The sequence below is a fragment of the Pagrus pagrus genome (genome assembly GCF_965226575.1).
Source record: "Pagrus pagrus genome assembly, chromosome: 8".
NCBI lineage: Eukaryota > Metazoa > Chordata > Actinopteri > Spariformes > Sparidae > Pagrus > Pagrus pagrus.
In genome coordinates this window covers 19,030,016-19,051,123 of record NC_140192.1, presented here as the reverse complement: position 1 = coordinate 19,051,123, position 21,108 = coordinate 19,030,016, and the positions used below count along the sequence as shown (strand labels likewise).

Sequence of the window (21,108 nt, the reverse complement as noted above, 5' to 3'; positions counted from 1 at the left end):
AAAAATGAATTTTGAATAAACGGCAAACACTGCTCTGTGCAGCAGTTGGGGCATGGCTTAACGCTCTGGCTTTATGGCTCTGTAGACTGAAGCTGGGCTCAAACATGATCCCTCTCGTGTGATCGAATGGGGAAGCAGACATAAACAAAATGCAGATAAGTGTGCAATGCAGTGAGAAAAAAACAAATTCAGAAGGTTTAACGAGTCTGGATGAGTCGGGAGAGGTGGTCAATGTGGGTTTTCTATTATTCAGCGAGAACTGGTGGTGAGATTTTAAGTTTTGTCAACCAAAGTATGCTAGCTAACGTTATCTACAGCACTGTCAGCTCTCTCTCATTGGTTGCTGTGGTTGGAAAGTACAGATGTAATTACACAGACTTTGTTTACGATATGCAGTTAACTTTAACAACCTTATATACGTTTACCAAAGGTTAGATATATCAATAAAAACTGCATTTGTCACTTCAATGCTTTTGAATCATATTTTAGTGTACTGCTTAGATGTAAAAACTGAATGTTTATGACCAGACTTTGGGTGCTCTGCTCCTTTTTTGGATGTGTTGTTAAGGTGCAGCTTATTAAAGAGTGGGCATCCAGCAAATATCTGTTCAGTTGGAGCTTTAATTCTGATGTCATGCTGAATTGTTTAATGCATAATATTGAATCAGACTTTATATTGTTGAACAGCATGTTTTGATTGGGTACTGCTCTACAGCACATGGGTGTAAGTATGAAAAAAATCCTTTCCCCTCATTACTGAAAATCGACAACTTTGTGTTACTTTTGTCGAGTGACTCTCCATGAAGCCTTGTGTGATGCAAAGAAACGAAAGCCTGTCTCACAAGCCTAGTTAGCTCTTAGGTTTCTGACCTTCTGGAAATGGTGGTTGAGAAAATATTGATCTTCAATTTGCTTTTAGTGCCGCACTAACTGCTAACTGCAATTACACATATACACATTTTCAATTATCCATGAGTGCCCCCCGCACATATCCACAAGCACTTAGCACACACAGAAACTTTCACACACACATAAACATCCATGCACACAGTATTGATTTTAAACAGGAAACCTGGATAAAGAAACCAAAGAAAGACGGCATTACACAGAGCTTACTGTGGTACAAAAGGTGATGGGTGGAATCTGCAAGGACTAAAGACTTACCATTAAATTGGTATTGCACTTACACCCACATAAATGCAGCAGGCATGAAGGCTATTGTGTAAAAGTGGCACTTGTCACAGGCTGCAGCAAAGCAGGTAAAGCCTACTCCAAAGTACTAATGGATTTTTTAGGCCAGGGTCACTGCGGATCATCAGCAGTGAAGATGAGGGGTCAGCCAGTCAATGGTGGTGTTTAAGCTCAGGTCAGCCCCAGTGAACTACTCCACCACTGAAACAGCCAGGGCAATTAAGGGTTTCAGGGTAAAGAGAATAAAAGAGGACGGATGCCTTTATTAACGTACAATTAGAGCATTGAGTATTGAGCATTATAGAAACATGCTAATTATGATAATTCAGACTTGGCTAAATGTTGTGTGGTGTCTCATTTCCATGAATGCTGCACACTTGGCCATATGGCTCAAGGCTGATTCAAACATCTTGGCTGCCGACAGGAGCACAAGCTGATGCAGCTTGCTGCGGTGATGCTCGACACTGCCAGCGAACAAACCTCGATGATGATATTCATGTTATTTTGTAATCATTTCATCTAATTATTATTGATTAATACGCAGCTCCTGAATCTCTATTATAGTAGGTAAAGAAAAGTTGCTCAAGCAAAGCCTGTGTGATACTATATTAATGAAACATGATGACGACAATGATTAGTATTCATGAACTGATATACTCGCCACTTTCTCTACTTTATATGAGTCAGATGGCAGTCATTATTTTTCTTTTTGTCAAAAAACATTACATGGAAAGGCCAAAACCAACAGTGAATTGAACCAAACACGTATTGTCCGTGTGCCCAAAGCCTGATGAAGCTGAGTCCTTTTTACCACACACCTCCATTATTGTCCAAGACTATTAAAAACACATCAGTGAGTCACACTGGTTCCCTGGGTGACATGTTCCTCCATTATAGTGAACATGGGCACAGTAGTTTATTTTGAGGCAGTCCCACATACACAGCGCTGCTGCCAGAAGTGCTCACCAGAGCACCAAATGTTCATTAATCCATGGCTGAGAGAAGTTGCCAACAAAAGCACTATTTACTCATCATTTGAGTAACATTTTAGCAAAAACTACAGTGGCCAGCTGTTTTATGAACTTATTTAGCTGATTTGTATTATGTTGTAAATTTATTGGTGTTTTTTTTTTTTTTACATCTTCATTAAATCTCGGTGCTGGGAGTCACTGACAGTGGAAGGAAGCTGGAAAAGTTTGAGAAATGCTTTATTTAATGTGGTCCTGTCAGGGCAATTAGTGAGAATAACAAAACTACCACATAGATTCACCGTCCTTATTTTTTAATAAGTTGATCATGATTAACCTTGAATCTGCTGCTCCTACTTGTTATTATTTTTGAGTTTCCTCACCTTAAGTTGTTCGTCCCACTGAGTATTGAATAACTGATGCAAATTTCACATTTGCATCACCACTACTTATGATTTTTGTGCCCCCTCGTGGAAAGTAAGGTATCATCCAGCCCAGTCTCATGCCAAATCTTCTTGCTGATCCACCAGAGGACAGCTAGTATCATTGTTTATCTCACCTAGGTGTGAAAAAATACTTGTATATGAAGGTGCAGTATCAGCAGGAGGCAATAGTGATGGGAGCAGATGACAAACAAAGAAAGTCTGTATCGGGAGGAAGTTTGCTTGGATTGGTCAGTCACAGGACTTCACTGGGTTAGGTTTAGGAAAACATCGTGGTTTGGTTTAAAACAACTTCCTCCTTAAAAAAATCACCACCGACTATTCACTGGCTTCAACCAGGATTTGAATGTTTTTCTCCTGTGTAAAGACAGTGGATAGTTAACTTGACTGTTTTGAGGAAATAATACTTTTCCTAAACCTAACCAAGTAGTTTTGTTGACTTTATTTTGAAAGTTCAACCAGACAGTACATTTTTAGTTATTGCTCACTTGACCATGGAATGATAATGTGTTATTTTCACGGAAAGGCGAGGCCAGATGTGACACTAACATGGTGGACAGCGGCGTGATAGCAAGTCTTTATTGGGTATTCACATTTGTTTCTTGATAACAAACCAGAGATAGTTAACTTCTTAAAGTATTTTATCAATTCAATGGTCCTGTTCCAGCCTGGCAAGGGAGCACAACTATGGAGGAAAGATCCAAAGTTTGAATAAACTTTGCTCCAAACATGAATATTACAAACATGCCCCGAGGCACAAGAAGCTGTATTTACTTGCACGGCATTAAATAAACATGGTCAGCTTGACACAGGCTTCACCCCTCCTCTGGACTTAATTAGGAAAGTAGTTCTACAGCAGTTTTCTCCTTGCAGGGGGTATCGTTTTGGGTTCAGAGAGAAGTTAATGGATCAGAACATCTGTTACGCATTGTGGCGATCATCATTAAGAGCCTGTGGGTGGCGGAGGCTCCGCAGTTTGTACGACTGGAATGACATTACCATATGCTGTGGCATTCTGATGACGTTGCGCGAGTGTGTAACTCCTGGGCCACTGTCCCACAGCATGGCATAGATTTGCAGCTTTGCATGCTGTATATTGATGTTTTTTTTAAATAGTTTTAAAATTCAGATCTTTTGCTGCCCTCAATGATATGACTGTTTTACTGCCATGTGACTGCTTGTCACTATTTTCTTACTTCGAGGATGTCGGACGAGCGTCACAGCATACATGCGTCAACAATCAATCAATACTTTGTGCTGTGATTGATGGTTTCAGGACGACATATATTTACCGCCTGGCTTTATATATCACTCCTCATGCCATACACACAGCACTCATGGTGTCCTGGTTTTCCAGTTGTCATCGTCAACACTCCATGGACATTTTGTATTTATAGGCCATAGGCTCACAAAGCTACTTGTCACACACCCAAGTGAAGCATCAAATACTTGTGTGTGTGACATGTTAAAGAAAAAAACTATCAAAAAACTTTAGCTTAGACGAGCTAAAGGGAGATGTATGATCAAATAATGTAAATGTTACTGTAACAAATTATTTTTGCTGTTTTCCCGCTGTACCCTGCTCCCATTTTTGTATATTGGATGGTCTTCAATTCTGAGCTGGAGTATTTCACTGTGTACATGCATGCATCTTATATGTTCAGCAGTGGGTCCATGACACATTTAGCCTTTAGCCCTTAATTTGAAATTGCTTTCAATAGATATGAATATGTGGGTGTTTTCATCCTCAAAGTCCTGATCTTCAGCATCTGCAGTGATTCTAGTTTAAGTTTATTCACCAGGCTTCTATTTAATGCAAGATTTTCATATTGGTAAACAATTTTAAACGGTGAATAGAGTGTCCTTGTATTTGGTGTTGTCAAATTTGAATGGATTTATTCAGTGGCATGAATATCTGTGCCTGCATAATTTGGTGAACTGTGGCTATTTTGAACAAAGCATGCTAATGGACAGAGCAGTGGGGCATTACTGTACTGTATGTTGCAAAGGTCATTAAAAAGTTTCAATCCAGTACAATTATTGTTTTGGTGGTTTTGGCCTTACTGCCCATTGGTAAGAACTGAGAACTGTGGCGAGGTTGCCTCAAAGAGATAAGATGGGCCAAGCCGGGCTCAACTCGATTGCCCTGGGCAGGTAAAATGCCTCGTCAGGCTAGCAGATCAGCAACTCATTTACTAGAATCCAGGGCAGATGAAGGAAATAGTTAAAGAGTGAGCCATCTCACCTTCTCCATACTCCCTCTCCTCTCTACTCAGAGATACACATGTGCCAACCAATTCAGCTCTTGTGAGAAAATGGCAGCTGGTAAAGACATTTCCGGGCGGAAGCACAAGCAAATATTAATGCATCTTGGAAACATGATATTAGTTGGTTGCCGGCGCTGCTTTGCAGCTCTGACAAACAGTCTTCTTGTTCTGATTCATTTACTTAAAGATTAAACCTGACAATTGACTCTTCTCTTTGTTGTTATTTGATTACAGCTAATTTATAAACCAGTTTGTATAGAAGCAAGTAAAAATTACTTTTGGGCAGGTAGATTCTCGACCCACTTGGCTGGGCAAGTGAAAAAATAATAAACATTGAACCCTGGCAAGGACCACAAGTATCAGCACAATCAGTCAGGTTTTGAATAAACTCCTGACTATGACCTTCAGTGCTTGATGTATTTGTGCTCTCACACAGCTTTCCCGTGCAAGGATTATTAGCGACATGATAGCTGTACCTGCTTTTGGATTAACCTTGAAATACAGTGATCAGATCATCTGACTGATCTGTTGCTGTGTTTACTGATTTTCTGATGGCACTATTTCATCTGGGCTGACTTTGTTGTTTGTTGCAAAATTGCTGTGTTCCAAGAAATCAACAACTACTTTGTTAGTAGAGTGTTATTGTGACCAACTGAAACCAGAATATAATAAACCAGAATAATCCTTTAATCCCTGTGATGCTTGATATGTAGGCAGGTTTCCTTTTCAAAGGACTGGAACGGTTTTCAGCCTGACGTCACGTCATATGGAAGTTAAAATTGTGGAAGAAACGGTCTCAATATGTCCACATAAACTCCTTATACCTCTGCAGCAGAATTCACAAATAAATCCTGATGATCAGTCTGTTCTAAAGCCTTTTTTAAAGCAAGAAAAAGGAGACATTTCAGTTGTATCAAATTTGTGATTTGAGTCTGATTCGAGTCCAAACTTCTGGTGAGCAATACTGTGAAAGAAAAATGTTCACTACACACAGACGATGGAAATAAAGCATCCTTTGTCAGAGCTCCAGACTGTGACTATTTAGTTGAATTTTGCAGCCATTTATAGAGAGAGTGCAACTAAATTGTACAACTATGAGCATCAGTGCAACTTGCAAATGTGCCAGTTGTGTTTTTCTTTTCTTTTTTTTAAAACATCATTGTATATTATATAAAACACCAGGAGCCATGTTTCTGCTGGTATTGTTTTGCCACGGCTGCCACAGCAATAACAAAAAAAATAAAAAAATCCACTTGATCCACTTCCGCATTACGCGGTTATGAACCCTCACCAGAGGTCTGTTGACTCTGATGTCTGTTACTTAGATTCAGTGGGATACTTGAAGAACACTCTTAACACTACCCCATCTTTTAACACTATTTAGACAAAGTTAAAACTATTTCTTATCAGTTGATGATGTTTATAATATCTGGTTTGAGGAAGTCATGAAAATGACTTCCTTGCAAAGCACTCCTCCACTTTGTGACTTTTTCCTTCAAAATAAAACACATTGTTATTTCTGTAAAATCTCTATGTATTTCCAAAGGATTTATCAGTAAGATGAAAACAATATGAATGTTTTCCATTTTTGTGCTGGTGCTGAGGAGCACTACTGCTCCTAGTGGTTGAGTTAGTTTGGAGCCCTGTATGATGTATATTGAAAAATGTAGACATTCCTACGTAAATCCACATTTGACTGACACGTGGACTCTGTTTCTTGCTTCTTTCTAGGTGTGGCAGTGTGGCGGCAGTATGGAAGTCCTCCCATGTGCCAGAGTGGCTCACATCGAGCGCACCAAGAAGCCCTACAACAATGACATAGATTACTACGCTAAGCGCAATGCCCTGCGGGCTGCCGAGGTGTGGATGGATGAATACAAATCTCACGTCTACATGGCCTGGAACATTCCCATGAACGTAAGTGTTTCTCTGTCTTAGATCACTCCCTCCCTCAATCCCTGAGCTCCCTTCGCCCCCTCTGTTCCCTTCGCACTTGCTCATTCAGACACACGGCCTGGTTCTCCGGAGACACCAGTCAATAGAAATTCAAAATTCAAATTTCATTCCACTTGACCTTCACACTGCCAGAGGAGCAAAGGCAACGCGAGGAAGCGGTGGATTCTCCCTCCGAACAGACAGGAGAGGTGCACCAAGTGAAAGAGAGGAGCCTCCGGTCCAATCAGTCTATTTTCATACGCTTCACTTTAGCTTAATTGCTTTCAAGGGTCTTTTGAGATGAGCTGCAAAATAATAAACAGCTACTTTCATTAATAAAGAGTTTAATATTGACTCCTAATTGCGTCCTCAGACAGGCAGAATGAGATGATTGTCAGTGAAGGACGTCGGTGAAGGCCTCTGAACGCTACCCAAAACAACACACCGCTGTTCACAACAAAATAATAACGGGCTGAGTGGCAGTCACACACCGGTCTGATGTGCTGCTGATGCCTGCATGTCATCTAGAAATCTGGCACAAACAGCATTACATGAGAACTCACTAAGTGCAGGTAGGAAGTGCCAACTGAGGGAACGCTGCAACGGAGGTGTGTGTGTGTGCAGCTTTGAGGGTATGTTGGGGAGGAGGAGGGGGGTCTTTGACAAACTAGCCAATCAGGCCACATCCCTTCTCCAGTGTAATTACAAACACAGTGGTATGGCACGTTATTACCCCAGCTGTCCTGTGGTGCAGACTTATTTTGTGTACAGTACAAAGATCTAACGGTACGATTATTCCATCTACCTCCCCCTCTTCCTCCCTCCAAACCCGCCCGTACGCACAATCACAGTTTCTTGTTATTGTCTGAGGTACCCACTGAGCGCACAATTACTTCGGCGGGTGGAAGGCTTTATGATTCACCACAGTGGCCAGCCCCAAGTCCAAATACCAAACAAAACATCTCGGTGAAATTGAAATGCGTTTGTTAGTGTCGTTTTATGGTACAAAGAAAGTGGACATTTCCAAGTAGAAGTCGTTATTAACAGATGTCGGAAGCAACTTCAGCAGCTGGCTGCAGACTCCAACAGAGAGGGGGAACTGGAGAGGACGATTTGCCTGGAAACACTGTCTGGCGATAAGACAGTGGTGTGTATGTGTGTGCATGAGTGTGTTTGTGTTCCTTTGCATTGATCTTTATGGGAAGGCTATTGTCCTTTTCATATGCACGGAGTGTATATTCTCGACAACGACACACTGTTTTTATGCATATTTATGCACATGTAAGCAGTTTATTGTATATGCACATACTGATATGGGCTTCGCGTGTGTGTGTGTATGTGTGTCAGGCCTCTGTGCCAGGCAGCGCAGCTATTAGGCATTCCCCTAATCAATCTGGGAAGCCACCTCCATAATGCAGGCAGGGCCGTGAGGACTCATAATTAAGCAGCTGATTAGAATTTGCTCAGCACAGATCATGTCTAATGAAAGAACAATGAAGGTCCCACATGACAGGCGCATCTATCCATCTCTTAACTAAATGCTTGTTGTGTCCTCTCAGCACCTCAACACCGTTGCGTCTTCCATTTCTCCAGCAGCTAGTACTCTCACTTGGTTCTTAAGTAAAGCACCCGCCGGCTAAGCTTTTTTTCTTCTCTCTTTGTTTTGCGCCGTTTGTTGACAGAACCCAGGGGTAGATTTCGGGGATGTCTCGGAGCGCTTGGCCTTAAGGAAAAGGCTGCAGTGTCGGAGTTTCCGCTGGTACCTTGAACACGTCTACCCAGAGATGCGGATCTACAACAACACCATCACATACGGCGAGGTGAGAGAGATACTTGCAAGTAGGATTATTGGAAAACACTCTGCATGTTAATTTTTCTGTATCATCATCTCTAATTTTATTACAGGGCTGTGGTTTGGAGAGGATGCACACACTGAGACAGCTAATTTGATTGCACAGATGATAAATACAGAAATTGAGTGTGAACTTTTAATTAATTTGTGAGCTGTGCATTATCAGGATCTTTTCTGTGACAATGTTTTTTGAGACGCAACAGAGATGTCGACAGCTCCATGAAATCTGCTTTAGTTTGTACGAAAAACACAAACCGAAATGTGCAGATAAACAACCAAGCATCATCACAGTGACAGGCAGTGACACCAAAAAAATACCAAAAACAAAATAAATATAAATTCAATAAGTAAAGACGCTCTCGTTTCTATGGTAGTGTAGCATCACCACGCAGGATTAGATGCAATTTCCTGAGGATAAGTTCTAATGAAACACTTATTAGTTTTCCATTCCAACTTAATTGTTTTGCTCGGCTGTGCACGCAGCACAGTGGGGGAAGAAAACAGGATTATGACAGGTTGAAGAATTGAACACTGGAGACACTATTCAGGGGCTTGCTCAAATATACCATTTTTTGTGATATCAATTTCAACAATGGAAAACAGAAGCAAATCAAAATACTGTGCAAATTCAATGTTGGATTATATCAAAACTAACCTCTAGATTCATCAAAGTAGTGTGAATTTACCCCTCCTGTTTGTTTCCCCTGCCGCCCGTTTTGGCTCTGGCATGCAGCTAATGGATTCCTCAGAGTGGCAGCCACTTAAGTGGCACTATTTCAGATCTGTCGACAAGCCTTGTGTTGCCACGCGGCCGCAGCAGCAGCAGCAGCAGCAGAAGTGAGTCTCATCTGTCACTGAGCATCAGCGCCGCGCTAGGCCAAGCTGACCAGACCAGCCGAGTGGAACCTTCCCTGACAACAGCACATGATAGATATGTCACAACCTGGAAATGAAGCCGTACGCATTCAAATCACACAGAGCCGGAGCTCACGCTCAGTGCACGCCACCATCTGGAGGCCTGGAGGGAGAGACAGAGACAGGGTTGGTCACTGTGTGATGATATGCTATCATAGCCAGGTCATCACTTTGAGATGATATGAGACTCTGTGTGAGCGAGCCACAATGGGTCTGGTAGACAGGGAGCGATGTGACACGCACACAGGAATTGATTTGCTTTCACATTCAATTTTTGACATAATTTTGATGCAACAGCAGCCAGCGGGCAGGAACTAACTTTTGAGCAACACCATGTTAATATGCACTAGGGTTTGATAAAAGCTTCTTGATATACTACTATACTGACATACTAATATTGTTGGATTTACGCAAACAGTAGACAATATTTTGAGTGACAATTTCCTTCCCCATGTTTTTTGTGGATAAGCCGCTCCCAGGGCTTAATTTGTCCCAGATCCTGCTGGAACAGGACCTCTCAGATTGGGACTGTCGCCTCCTTTATCACTATCAAAATATGTAAATACATGTGTAATATCTAATAATATTTATTGCTGTAGTTCTTTTTCCCTCTTCCTGACCCGCCAGAGCAGCTCCGGGACCGACTGATTTACAAATTGAGCACTGGCTGCTGCTCCTTTACAAAGAATGAGACCGGTCTTCAACCAATACCCCTTTCACGCTGGCCAACAATCCCACTTACACCCACACTCGGATCAATTAGCCCTGCAGTAGTCACGGGAATCTACCGCCTCTGGCTCGGCTCAGCTGTGATGTGATGGCACCACTAAAGTTCATTGATTAACATGTTGTATTTAGTTTGTTTAGTTAACACAAAAACCAAAGTTGCAACTTTTCAGGGGTACTGTGCTCGACTATTTCTTGGCGGAGTTTGATGACGTGGGGAAGTAGCATGGGATCATGGGAGTTGTTGTCTTCATTGTTAGACAACCACCATTGCCGATCAGAATCACGGACAATCACGAGTGAGCAGTACAAACAATAATTAACGACAGAGTGGCGACTTCCTTTCTCACTTTCTGAATTATCATCTGGTGTTTATTTTTTTCCCCCAACATATAGCATCTAGATGGGCTAAAGGGATATCATGCAATTGATTAATAATCAGACAAAATGTTACATATTTTGCCTTTAGGTACTGGTGGTAGTCCGTAGCGTTATACAGTATCTAATGGGAGAGCGGTCTAAATCTTCTAACTTGCAGCAAGACGAATGAACATAATGATCCATATGGTTATGCACCTGCCATCTTCTGTAGCAGAACCTTATCTCTTGTCTCTTCCCAGCTGCCACCATAATCTGTTCTTTAAAAATTCAAATGTTCATTAAGTACCACTAACTCCCCGGTTGTCTTTCAGGTGAGGAACAGCAAAGCGAGCGGTTACTGCCTGGACCAGGGCTCTGAGGACGATGACAAAGCCATCCTCTACCCCTGCCACGGCATGTCCTCCCAGGTCAGACCCAGAGCTGTGTGTGTGTCCATGTTCACCACTGTATTCATTAAGCAGCCATGTTCAGTCAATAGTGCGATGAGTTGAGCTGACAGTCAGTCAGTGTATCGTGTTTAATCTTCCAAAATAACATTACAAGTTTGTATACCCTCCTGAGAAATGTAAATTCTTATTCTTAGATGTACAAATCAACATATTTCTGCATTTTAACACTTGACGACTCTGCTCGGGATGTAATTACTCTCCTCTTCAAGTCCCATAGAAGTGATATCACATTTTATTTAATAAGACTTGTTAGCAATAGTACTATTGAGAAAAATATGTTTGCCTGATTGCCTCTCATTTAACAGGGCTATAGACCCCCTTGCACATCTCCCACTGAAGCTTTTAGGTGAACAGCTAAGACTGCTGAGGGCAATTATTAGATTAAAACCAAAATCACCAGTTAAGTAGTTACAAAAACTTTAAATACTGTGAATTGTAAACCTACATTTGGGAGCTACATAAGAAAAAATAAACCTGTGTGTGGATTTAATCACACATTTACTTACAAGTATCCTGGTGGAATAGTAATAATCTACCAAAGATGTTTGTCAGCGTACTCGTGGATGTTGAACTAGCAAGATGCTGGTTTACTGAGAGTCAACAAGCTGTTCTCTGTTTCGAAGCTGACGTTGAACTCTATATTTATGTAAAATATTATGAAGGTGTAAGTTGACTCGCTCTAAAGAAAAATATTTAACAAAAGCCTCAGGTAGTAATTATAATTATTATCAGCCTGAAGGTAGATTGTAATTATTGTAAAATAAATAAAGAGGGAAATAAATCAGAATAAAAGAGACAAATACATATAATGCAAAAGCTGCAGATCTCAATGAAATTCAATTCAAAGAATCTGAACATAGTGTGAACCATGAGATGCACTAATGGATTGCTTCAGGTATATCTGAAAATATGTATAAACTACTATTGAATAAAGTTCATTTAATTTAATTTATTTTAAATATTTTTTTTATTATTAGCATTAGCTTAAAGGGTCCCTTAAATCTACATTTCTATTTTTTTTTTGTCTGTGTATGCCAGAAACATATCTTTGTCGTTGTAGTTAAAAAAAAGAAGTGTCTTGAGTTTCAGTTAGTCAATTCCTATATATCTTTTTTGAGCTGTTTGTTTTGAACCTGGCATTTCCTTAACATCAACATCATGAAGCTCTGTTAGCTTTCATTTTTCCAGATTATTTCCATGCATGCGTCCTCTGCTTTCCATAGCATGATACAGTTTTTTAGAAAAATAAGAACAACTTGGGAAAGGTAGTTGTAATATGATGTTTATTAACATTTATGATGTTTTTGTCTTTTTAAAAACATCAACCATGTCCCCTGCTAGTGAAGATATCAGCATTAAGCGCCACTTTCCTCCCTTTTCCCTTTTTGATACTCTCCCTCTCAGCTCTACCATTTCTCTTTCTTTTGTTCTCTCTCTCTCTTTCTCTCCTGTTGCCGTTCAGACAGTAACATGACGAAGCTGCCTCCTGTCTCATTTGATTGACACTTATTATAAATGTCAGTGCCTTAGTAGATATGCCAAATTACAGGAGTTTTGACAAATGATGCATTCAAAGTGAAATGGACAAAATAAGGAATCACAGTATGAAATTAAAACACAGTGTCAGCCACATCATTTTCTCTGAATCACGGTCAATAACTTGAGTTGCAGAGAACATATAGATTGTGTCAGTAAAAAGCAGCCTCATTGAAAGCAATTTATTTTGTGGATAAACATTGTCTCTGTGCCCTTTATTATTGTTTTAATCTCTGCTCACTTCTCAGGCTGCAACAATGTGTGGGCGAGACATTTTCCACGACTCTACTTTAAAATTTCCCTGCTCCAAATACACTTTGTTAGATTGCTACCCACTTTAATCCTTGCACCCAGTCGGCTCCTTTTTCCTGGGCTTCTTACAAATTTACGAGATTGTTTGTTATATATGTTTCCCAAAGATGCTCTTTATGTACAAGATGTGATTAAGTGGTGGAAGTCTTCCAGATCTTTTTCAAAACTAATTCACAGATTCATTCTTATTCAACCATACAACTCACAAGCAAAAGTCCACTTAGTCACATGCAGAGGCATTTTAACTTTTTTTTTTTCTTTCAGTAGGAATTCAACTTGAGGTAACAGTTAGTTCACTGTTACCAACAACTAAATGCTTTATAAACCCTTTATTTAGCAATTGTAAAGGTTTATAAACATCAGTTGCAGCAATTGCTGAATAAATGGTTTATAAAGCATTTCATTGTTTGTTAACAGTGAAATAACTATTAACTAAAGTTTAATTAACATACATTTGCCACTTATTAATGGTGGTTATTCAAAATTGAACGTCAGTTTGTTGATATTAACTTGATAAATAAAACTCAAGGGCAACACTTATTTGAAGACCTGAAAATCTCCATATAATCTACACATCTTTAAACCTTTCTACTCTTTATTCAGGTAGTTTTATGAATATGCAGTCTGATGCTGCTGAAAGAAAGACCTTGTGTGCTCAGCATAATAATTTGCTTGAATAGATACCAGGACAAATGGCACTGCACTGTGGGTGGGAGCCTGTTGTCCTGTTTTCATGCTTATTTTCCTTTTGTGCTGTGAAACAAAAGATAACACTGAAGACAAATCATCCAAATGCTATTTGTGTATCACTTTAGTACATTCCCCACCTTTTCCGACCGCCTCCCTTGCTTTTGAGTGACATGTTCATTATCTGTCCATATTACGAGGGGGCCAGCAGCTCACCAGCCTCTCCTCTTTTCTTCTGCAGTGAGAGCTCACTGGCGGCCAGTAATGTAAAGCTTCACCGGCTCTTTTAATCCTGATCCCTATGGAAAACAAACAAATGGAGATGAATCTTGTGTCTTTGTATCATTAGATTACAGTGATGACCGACATTACTGTGAGCAGGCAGAATTTAATTTGGTACGACACTGTGATGTTGCATTCCTCTTTACCATTGCTTCTTTTACTTATGAAAAAATGTAATTGGCCAGAAATAAATCTCTATTGTAGTTGTAACGAATGAGTCTCTCTCTGCCGGCTCTCCCAGTGGAAATCTAAATCATGGATAACGTCCCACCTTTGTCTGATGCAGTGAAATTATGGCGGAGGAGCTACAAAGCCTGCATCATTACTGATACTCACACACACACACACACACACACACACCACGCAGTAGTCTGTTAAACTAAATGATGTATCGTTTTCTTCACTTCCTTTCTGCTGATGAGCATTTAAATAATAAAACATGAAATGACAATATTGGTTTGAAATTAAGTTTGAAAGGAGGCCGTGACAGGATTAAAGTGCCCTGGTAATTGGCGTCTCTTGCATAAAGAGGCAGAACACCGACCAGTCTGATGTGTGCAGAGGTGTGTGTGGTTATTCTGTAGCAGCCCGCTGTGATTTAATAAACGTAAACACAGTGGATGGCCGTGTGTCATCATGTTGCACTCTGGTGCAGCGTTCCACTAATCAGAGGTTGATGAATTTAACTATTTTCATTTATACATCAATGCACACTGCTTCACTGATGTTCCTCCTTTAACCACAACAAAAACGAGTGTTGAATTAGTGTACCTTATTCACATTTTAAGCATTATTCTATAATTGCTGCACATTGCATCAAGTATTTAGTTTGCTGTTGTTGTGTTTCGGAGATGTCTGTTCTGAGAGCAACATCTGAGACCCAGGTTTCATCAAAAACACCAACGACAGTCTTAGTGCTGCTCGTGCTGTTCAGCGCTCCGCCATGCACAGGGTTCCCACACATTTTTGTGTTTATCACGTAAATAAATCATTTTTAAAATCCAACTGTTAAAGGGGCTCTGTGGGACTTTTAAGAGGACTCCATTTCTAAATGAACATTCGCTGCTGTTGCTCTCTGTTAGGGTGAGAGGCACTAACACGAGCCGCTCTAGAACATATATTTAGTCACATCTTTAGGACTGTCCTTTGCAAAGAATTCAACAGTCCAGCTTAGACAACTCAAACAAATCGTCCGGTGGCTTGTATAGACAACAGAAAGAGATGGGGAAGGTCTCAAAAGTGAATATATGTTAACTGCTACAAATTGTAACATAGAGTCTCTTTTACATGCATTTACATGCAAAAGCAAAATGGATTTAATTTTCATGGGGCTCTTGCAGCCGTGTTTATTCACTGTGCCCATAGAAACAATGATGTTTGCAATAATACAGCTATGGTTTCCTTAAGTAGAAAAGATAGTCCATATATTTTCCATACTGTAAACCAACATCACAGCATAAGCTTAATATTTAGTTATTTGTGCAAATCAAAAATATTGCCACATTTTTTTCAGAATAATTTAATTTGGTTGCATATGTTGGTTTTTGGTACAGTTTTGCAGGCTGTGATGTACAGTATGGCGTAGAGGCAGGTACTTCTTGCCTTGCTTTTGAAGACATCAAGCTCGCCCCAGCTCACACTCTCACACAGTGGTCAACACCATGCTCTGCTTTATGATCAATTTATTATAGAAATTCACATTTTAGAAAATAAAACAGGGGCAGTAGTCCGTTACACAAATATTATTCTTCACCCTTTTCTTTTTTCCATTTCCATTTATTCAGACCTGGAATCCATTTAAGTCAAATTCCATACTTTTACTGCACACAAACAGGGACCGAAATCAGTCTTCTTGGGTTTCCTCTCACAAAGAATCCCAGCTATGTGTCGCGCACTTGGGCGTGCATGGTGCTGATGGACACCCTCTGTACTGCTTATGCTGTGGGGCCTCTTAAGTCTTCCTTTTAGAGATTCGTGTAGAGGTTGGAAGCTCACTCAGCTAGACCGTAGTCCCATACGGAGAGGATGTGCTGGCCTGAGCTGAGGCCCTAAGCCAAGCCCCCCTTAAGACGTTTGTCATAATCTGTGGCATAAACTCACTCATAACTTCCTGGTGGAGCAAGGCACAGGAAAGGTAGAAATGTGGAGATTATAACTCAATACAATGTACAAGCGCTCCATCTTATATTTACATTGTCACAGCGTTGCACCATTAATGAGCTAATTAAGGGACTTGCGATTAGCTCAACCTCCAAAAAAGTAGCTGCAAAACTTTCATGATGGCGGGAAGGCAATGGAGCATCTAATGTTGCTGCACGAGGCACAGGTTAATTAGCTTGGCAGAATCATTTCCTTGTGTTAATTATTTGTTATGGTCCCATTTTAAATGTATTAGCGTATAAAAGGCTGCCAGACTGAGCTGTAAACAGGTATTAGAGGGGATTAGATGGAGGTTTCCTTGTGCCCAGTCATAGTTTACACCACGGATAAATCAGCTTAGCGCCTTACAACCCCGGAAGACCCAAGACAGAAATACAGAGTGCCATGAAGAATTCTTAATCAAACTCCCTGAAATAATGACCTTTAGGCTGCCACCTGGAGAAAAATGCCAAGTGTACAACATTATCTGTTTCCTGCTCTGATTGTTTCGATTATTTTAAAAGTTTATGTAAATTTCTGACATTCCTTCCTCCATAGACCATCCCTCTCTGGCGTCCTTAGCCTGCCAGCTCCACACAAAGTGATGCTTCAGTGTTTTCCTATTTGTTCCAAGTGGCTCTTTAGGGCAGAACATTAGATTAAAAACCACCTGCATTCACTCTTCTCTCAAGGAGAAGCACCCACACAGGCCACTTACTGCAGTTCCTCTTCCTTCATCCACTCGAAATGATTTCAGTTTGGAGAAACATTTACGTGCTTAAATTGATTGACGTAAGATTTTACAACGATAGCTTTTGAAACTTATACATTAAAAATTTCAATGTCACACTCAGGAAGGAAAATATATTATTTTTGCATCAATAATGTTCATAAATTGGCTTTTAAGTTTGGATTCAGAGGCATTCTGTTCTTCCAGGACGAACATAACATAACTGCCTTACCTGTGCTTTAACAGAACACAGTGTGTGTGTGTTATTCAGGACAGTCATGAATGTGTGTTCCCCTCAAAGCAGAGCTGCTGTCGTACTAAAGACCTCCCTATCTTTGGCATCTCATTTTTCAGAGAGGATCACTCCCATAAATAATAAATGCTATCTCTACTGTATCCTTACGTAATAGATACTTATCGTCACCGAGCCTTTCATGTGTCGGATTAAACAGTGAGGGATCAAGTTTTGGTTTGGGGAAATATTGTGGCATTAATAAGCTGTACACTGTCGTTTCTGTGCAGTGTTGAACACTAAAATATTTAACAAGGCGACATGCTATAAGGAGCCCGTCTCTGTTTTTAGGGCTAAGAAGTGTTCCTGTTAAATGGTTTAAGTAAAACACAGTAATGATGCCTATATGTATAAGATCAGCTCATCATCTAGCTCTGCTGGAGCCTGATAACACCCGGGAAACATCTAAAACATGCAGGGCTAGGTAGACAGACACCTCATAAAAGATACTATTTTTCCCCTTTCATTCAACAAGGTAGTGTCTTGTGCAGTGTGCATTTTTTATGTATTATGCATGGTCGAAGTTAATTATTTCTTATATAAAATAATCAGCTTAAAAACGGCAGGAAATAAAGCATCAACAAGCAACCCCTCTTTTCTGAGCTTCACTGCCTCTGCCACTGCTGAGCGACTGAACAGCATCACTTCAAACCACATTCACTTTTCCCACCGAAGCACATTTACAGCTGCTGCCCTCCACTGATGTCAAGTGTTTGTTAGTTGAAGCCATGATTGCTGCTACAGTGAGTCCAGCAGTGTAACACATTGGTTATCTCTGTGTTGCAGCTCGCCCGCTACTCCAACGAGGGGCTTCTCCAGCTCGGACCCCTGGGGTCGACCACCTTCCTGCCTGACACAAAATGCCTCGTTGATGATGGCAGAGGACGTACTCCCAGGCTGAAAAAATGTGAGGCTGTTTCAAGGTCCTCCCAGCGGCTTTGGGACTTTACACAGGTAGACAGAAGATGCGTTGTCTGATCTTTGGATCCCCATTGCAACACTTTAGATATACCAAATGTAATAAAATAACCCAGTGATGCCTATGATGCTGGATTCATGTTCATGTTTTCATGTGTTTTTGTTCCAGAATGGTCCAATCATCAGCAGGGACACTGGTCGATGCTTGGAGGTAGAAATGTCCAAAGATGCCAACTTTGGCCTTCGCCTGGTGGTCCAAAGATGTTCTGGTCAGAAGTGGATGATACGGAACTGGATTAAGCATCCCAGACACTGAAGCCAGAGAACAACCTCTGAGACAGTTTGGGCATTGTTTCAGGTCCCAGTTGGAGCTCAAATATTGGACGGTTCAGAGAGGAGGGAGGACTGGTGGTGCGAGTGTGTGGTGTTTCACACTACAGACTGCACTGCACACTGAGCTTCCCTCAGGCCACAGAGCTTTCCAACACCGAGTCTTAAAGAAGAATATGATCAATTCAAGTGTTTTACTGAGCCGCGCGTTCGCAGAGACCTTACGACAAGCTGCGCTGTTTGAAATGGCCCCCATTTCTGACATTCAGCTACATGTATAGAACAAGTGAAACAAGACACCTGAGTGCAGCCCCTGAAGGCGGATCCAGATCCTAATAATTCTTTTGTTTCTACTGTAAACAAAACTATCAGATCTTTGGAGATGAGAGAGAGTGCGTTAGTGTGCGTGTGTGAGTGTTTTTTTTTTTGTTTTTTTGTTTTTTTCTGAGTGCATCTGAGCAAATCAAAAGATATGGTTGCTGTCAATCACCACATCAAAATGATTATTTTGGGCTGTGATTTGGAAAATTGCTTTGGACGTATCACGCTGCCCTGGCAAGACATGTAATAGGCTTCAAGGGGGCTGCCCATCATCTGATCGGGAGGCATTCACCTGCACTCACACAAACCACTACAGTTCTTTGTTTCTTTGGACTGTATTGCTCTCCGTGGACAGGAGCAATCATGTGCCTTTTTTCTCATTTTTCTGCTTAATCTGACCAGGGAATGTCAGTCCCAAAAGCATGTACAAAATTATTTGAAAACTATTAATATATAAAACAATGTATAAAACAGTCTAATGATAGTAATATATTGTAAAAAGTGAATAATTGATATCCGTCCTCTGATAACGATTAGGATAATAAAATCATTTTTATGATGAGCCGCCTCTCTCCGTCTTTCTCTGACCCTCATTCCAAAGAATTCAGTGTCAACGTTTGCTCCCTGACTGTATGACACATTTTCTTTTGTACCATTGTAAAGCCAGTTGCTTACGGCACCAGAACAATTGCCCGTCTTTTGTTTTGCCTGCACTTACAACCACCTCAAGCCTCCATCAGGTTTCTGGCCCTGTGTACTGTGATTGTTCCAAGCCGCCCACTGGATAACAGGTCTGCAGAAAGCACTGAAAGCTTTCCAATTATTTTTCCCAGAAACAAAACTTTACTTGCTCAGTTTTTTTTTGTTTTGTTTTGTTTATGTCCTGCCTAAATGTGTCAGTTAAGGGAGAATGACTTAAAAGAGTCTTCTGATATTCTTTTAACTTAAATATCAAAAGATGAGATGCCCGTGATCTCTTTTGAGTTATTTACTAGGTTACTTTTATTGACATGCATTATAATAATTGTACTACACCTACATTGGCAGATTCTATGACTGTCCAGTCACTGCTTGGCTAGCATAAGAAGGAACGATAAACCTTTACTCGCATGGGTGGTTATATTTTGTTTCCAAAACCAAAAACACAAGAGCAAAAGTGTGTAAGCTACCATGGAGAGCAAACCAGCTCATTACCTTCAGAACTAACCTTGAATTTTTTCCAAAGATAAGGAGAACAAAATTAATTGACTATATCAGGTCGTGGGTTACATAACAAAAGCAGCGTTCATGACTTGCACGTCCACTGTGCAACCCCAGTAGCCCCAAAATTGCTAACAATCACAATTTCAATTTAAAATTTAATCGAATCGTGACTTTAAAATCGAAAGTAAAATCCATTTGGATTTGGAGAATCGTGACACCCCTGAACATTATAAAGCATAAAGTTATATTTTGCTAATTCTCCAGTATATTTAATATTTTTCCTAATGACAAATATATGACAAAAAAATATTTTTGTATATATACTGTATGCTTTTTCTTTATTTGATGCCGGCAGCATGTTACAAACAAGTTGGGACAGGGGCAACAAAAGACTGGGAAAATGTACACAATGCAGCAGGTTGTCTAGGCCAATGTATTTGTTTAGCATTTTGGCTGGCATCTTCACAGGAAAGGTGCTATATAAATAAAGTTATTAATAATAATAATATTATTATTATTATTATTATGTCTCCAGCCATCCTATATGTAGACATAAAGTGTATAGTCACATGATTTAAAAAAAAAAATGCTGACTTCTTTTAAATTTGCCGTGCGTACAAGATATAAAAACTTGACTTTTCCTCCCTTTTTAACATAGTCATCATATACAGCAGGATGTATCCTAAAAAGTGCTGTCAACCCTGAAAGCACTGAATACATTTGTTGCGTTCACAAGAGGCTACCTTGTGTGTCCAATCTATTTCTCGGCTGTCCTCTAGCCCCAGATATACTGAGCATTTTAGGACGCAATGGAAAGTGAAAAGTCCTTTTTACTGGGGTTAGCCATGCTGTCCAACCTGCATGTTCCAAAAGCTCATTTTAATTTGGTTTCCAGCTGGTTTACCCTGAGAGATTGCCTTGCACTCGCCACCACGTCATGCATCTTTGCCTCTAATCATTTCACATAAGCAATGCATCATCTGTGTGTCCTCTAAAAGAAGACTGCTTCAGCCCTCCCAAGGTAATATCTTATTCTGCTCTGCGACAAGGTTTACAAACACACCGCCAGTGCAATGTCTCACAGCCCCCATGTCAGGAAATAGCCTGAACCAGGAAATTATTATTCAGGCAATATGGGTTTTCCCTGGACTTAACACCTGCAGAATAATGTTACCTTACCTGATAGAATGAATGGATTCACTGGGTTTCAGCTCTCTGCCACAGAGGCTTG

General features: G+C 40.4%; 1 protein-coding gene across 1 annotated transcript in view; it reads left to right on the top strand.

Annotated features, from left to right (window-relative positions):
- galnt9 (polypeptide N-acetylgalactosaminyltransferase 9) overlaps positions 1-19,236 on the top strand; it is a 93,268-nt gene extending 74,032 nt beyond the window's left edge. Inside the window, exons 7-11 of the mRNA XM_084358852.1 lie at positions 6,601-6,786; positions 8,487-8,624; positions 10,990-11,085; positions 17,892-18,059; positions 18,193-19,236. Of these exons, the coding sequence (XP_084214978.1) occupies positions 6,601-6,786; positions 8,487-8,624; positions 10,990-11,085; positions 17,892-18,059; positions 18,193-18,339 (735 nt within the window). The 3' untranslated portion in view covers positions 18,340-19,236. The remainder of the gene's footprint in view (positions 1-6,600; positions 6,787-8,486; positions 8,625-10,989; positions 11,086-17,891; positions 18,060-18,192) is intronic.
- Positions 19,237-21,108: the final 1,872 nt, after the last annotated feature.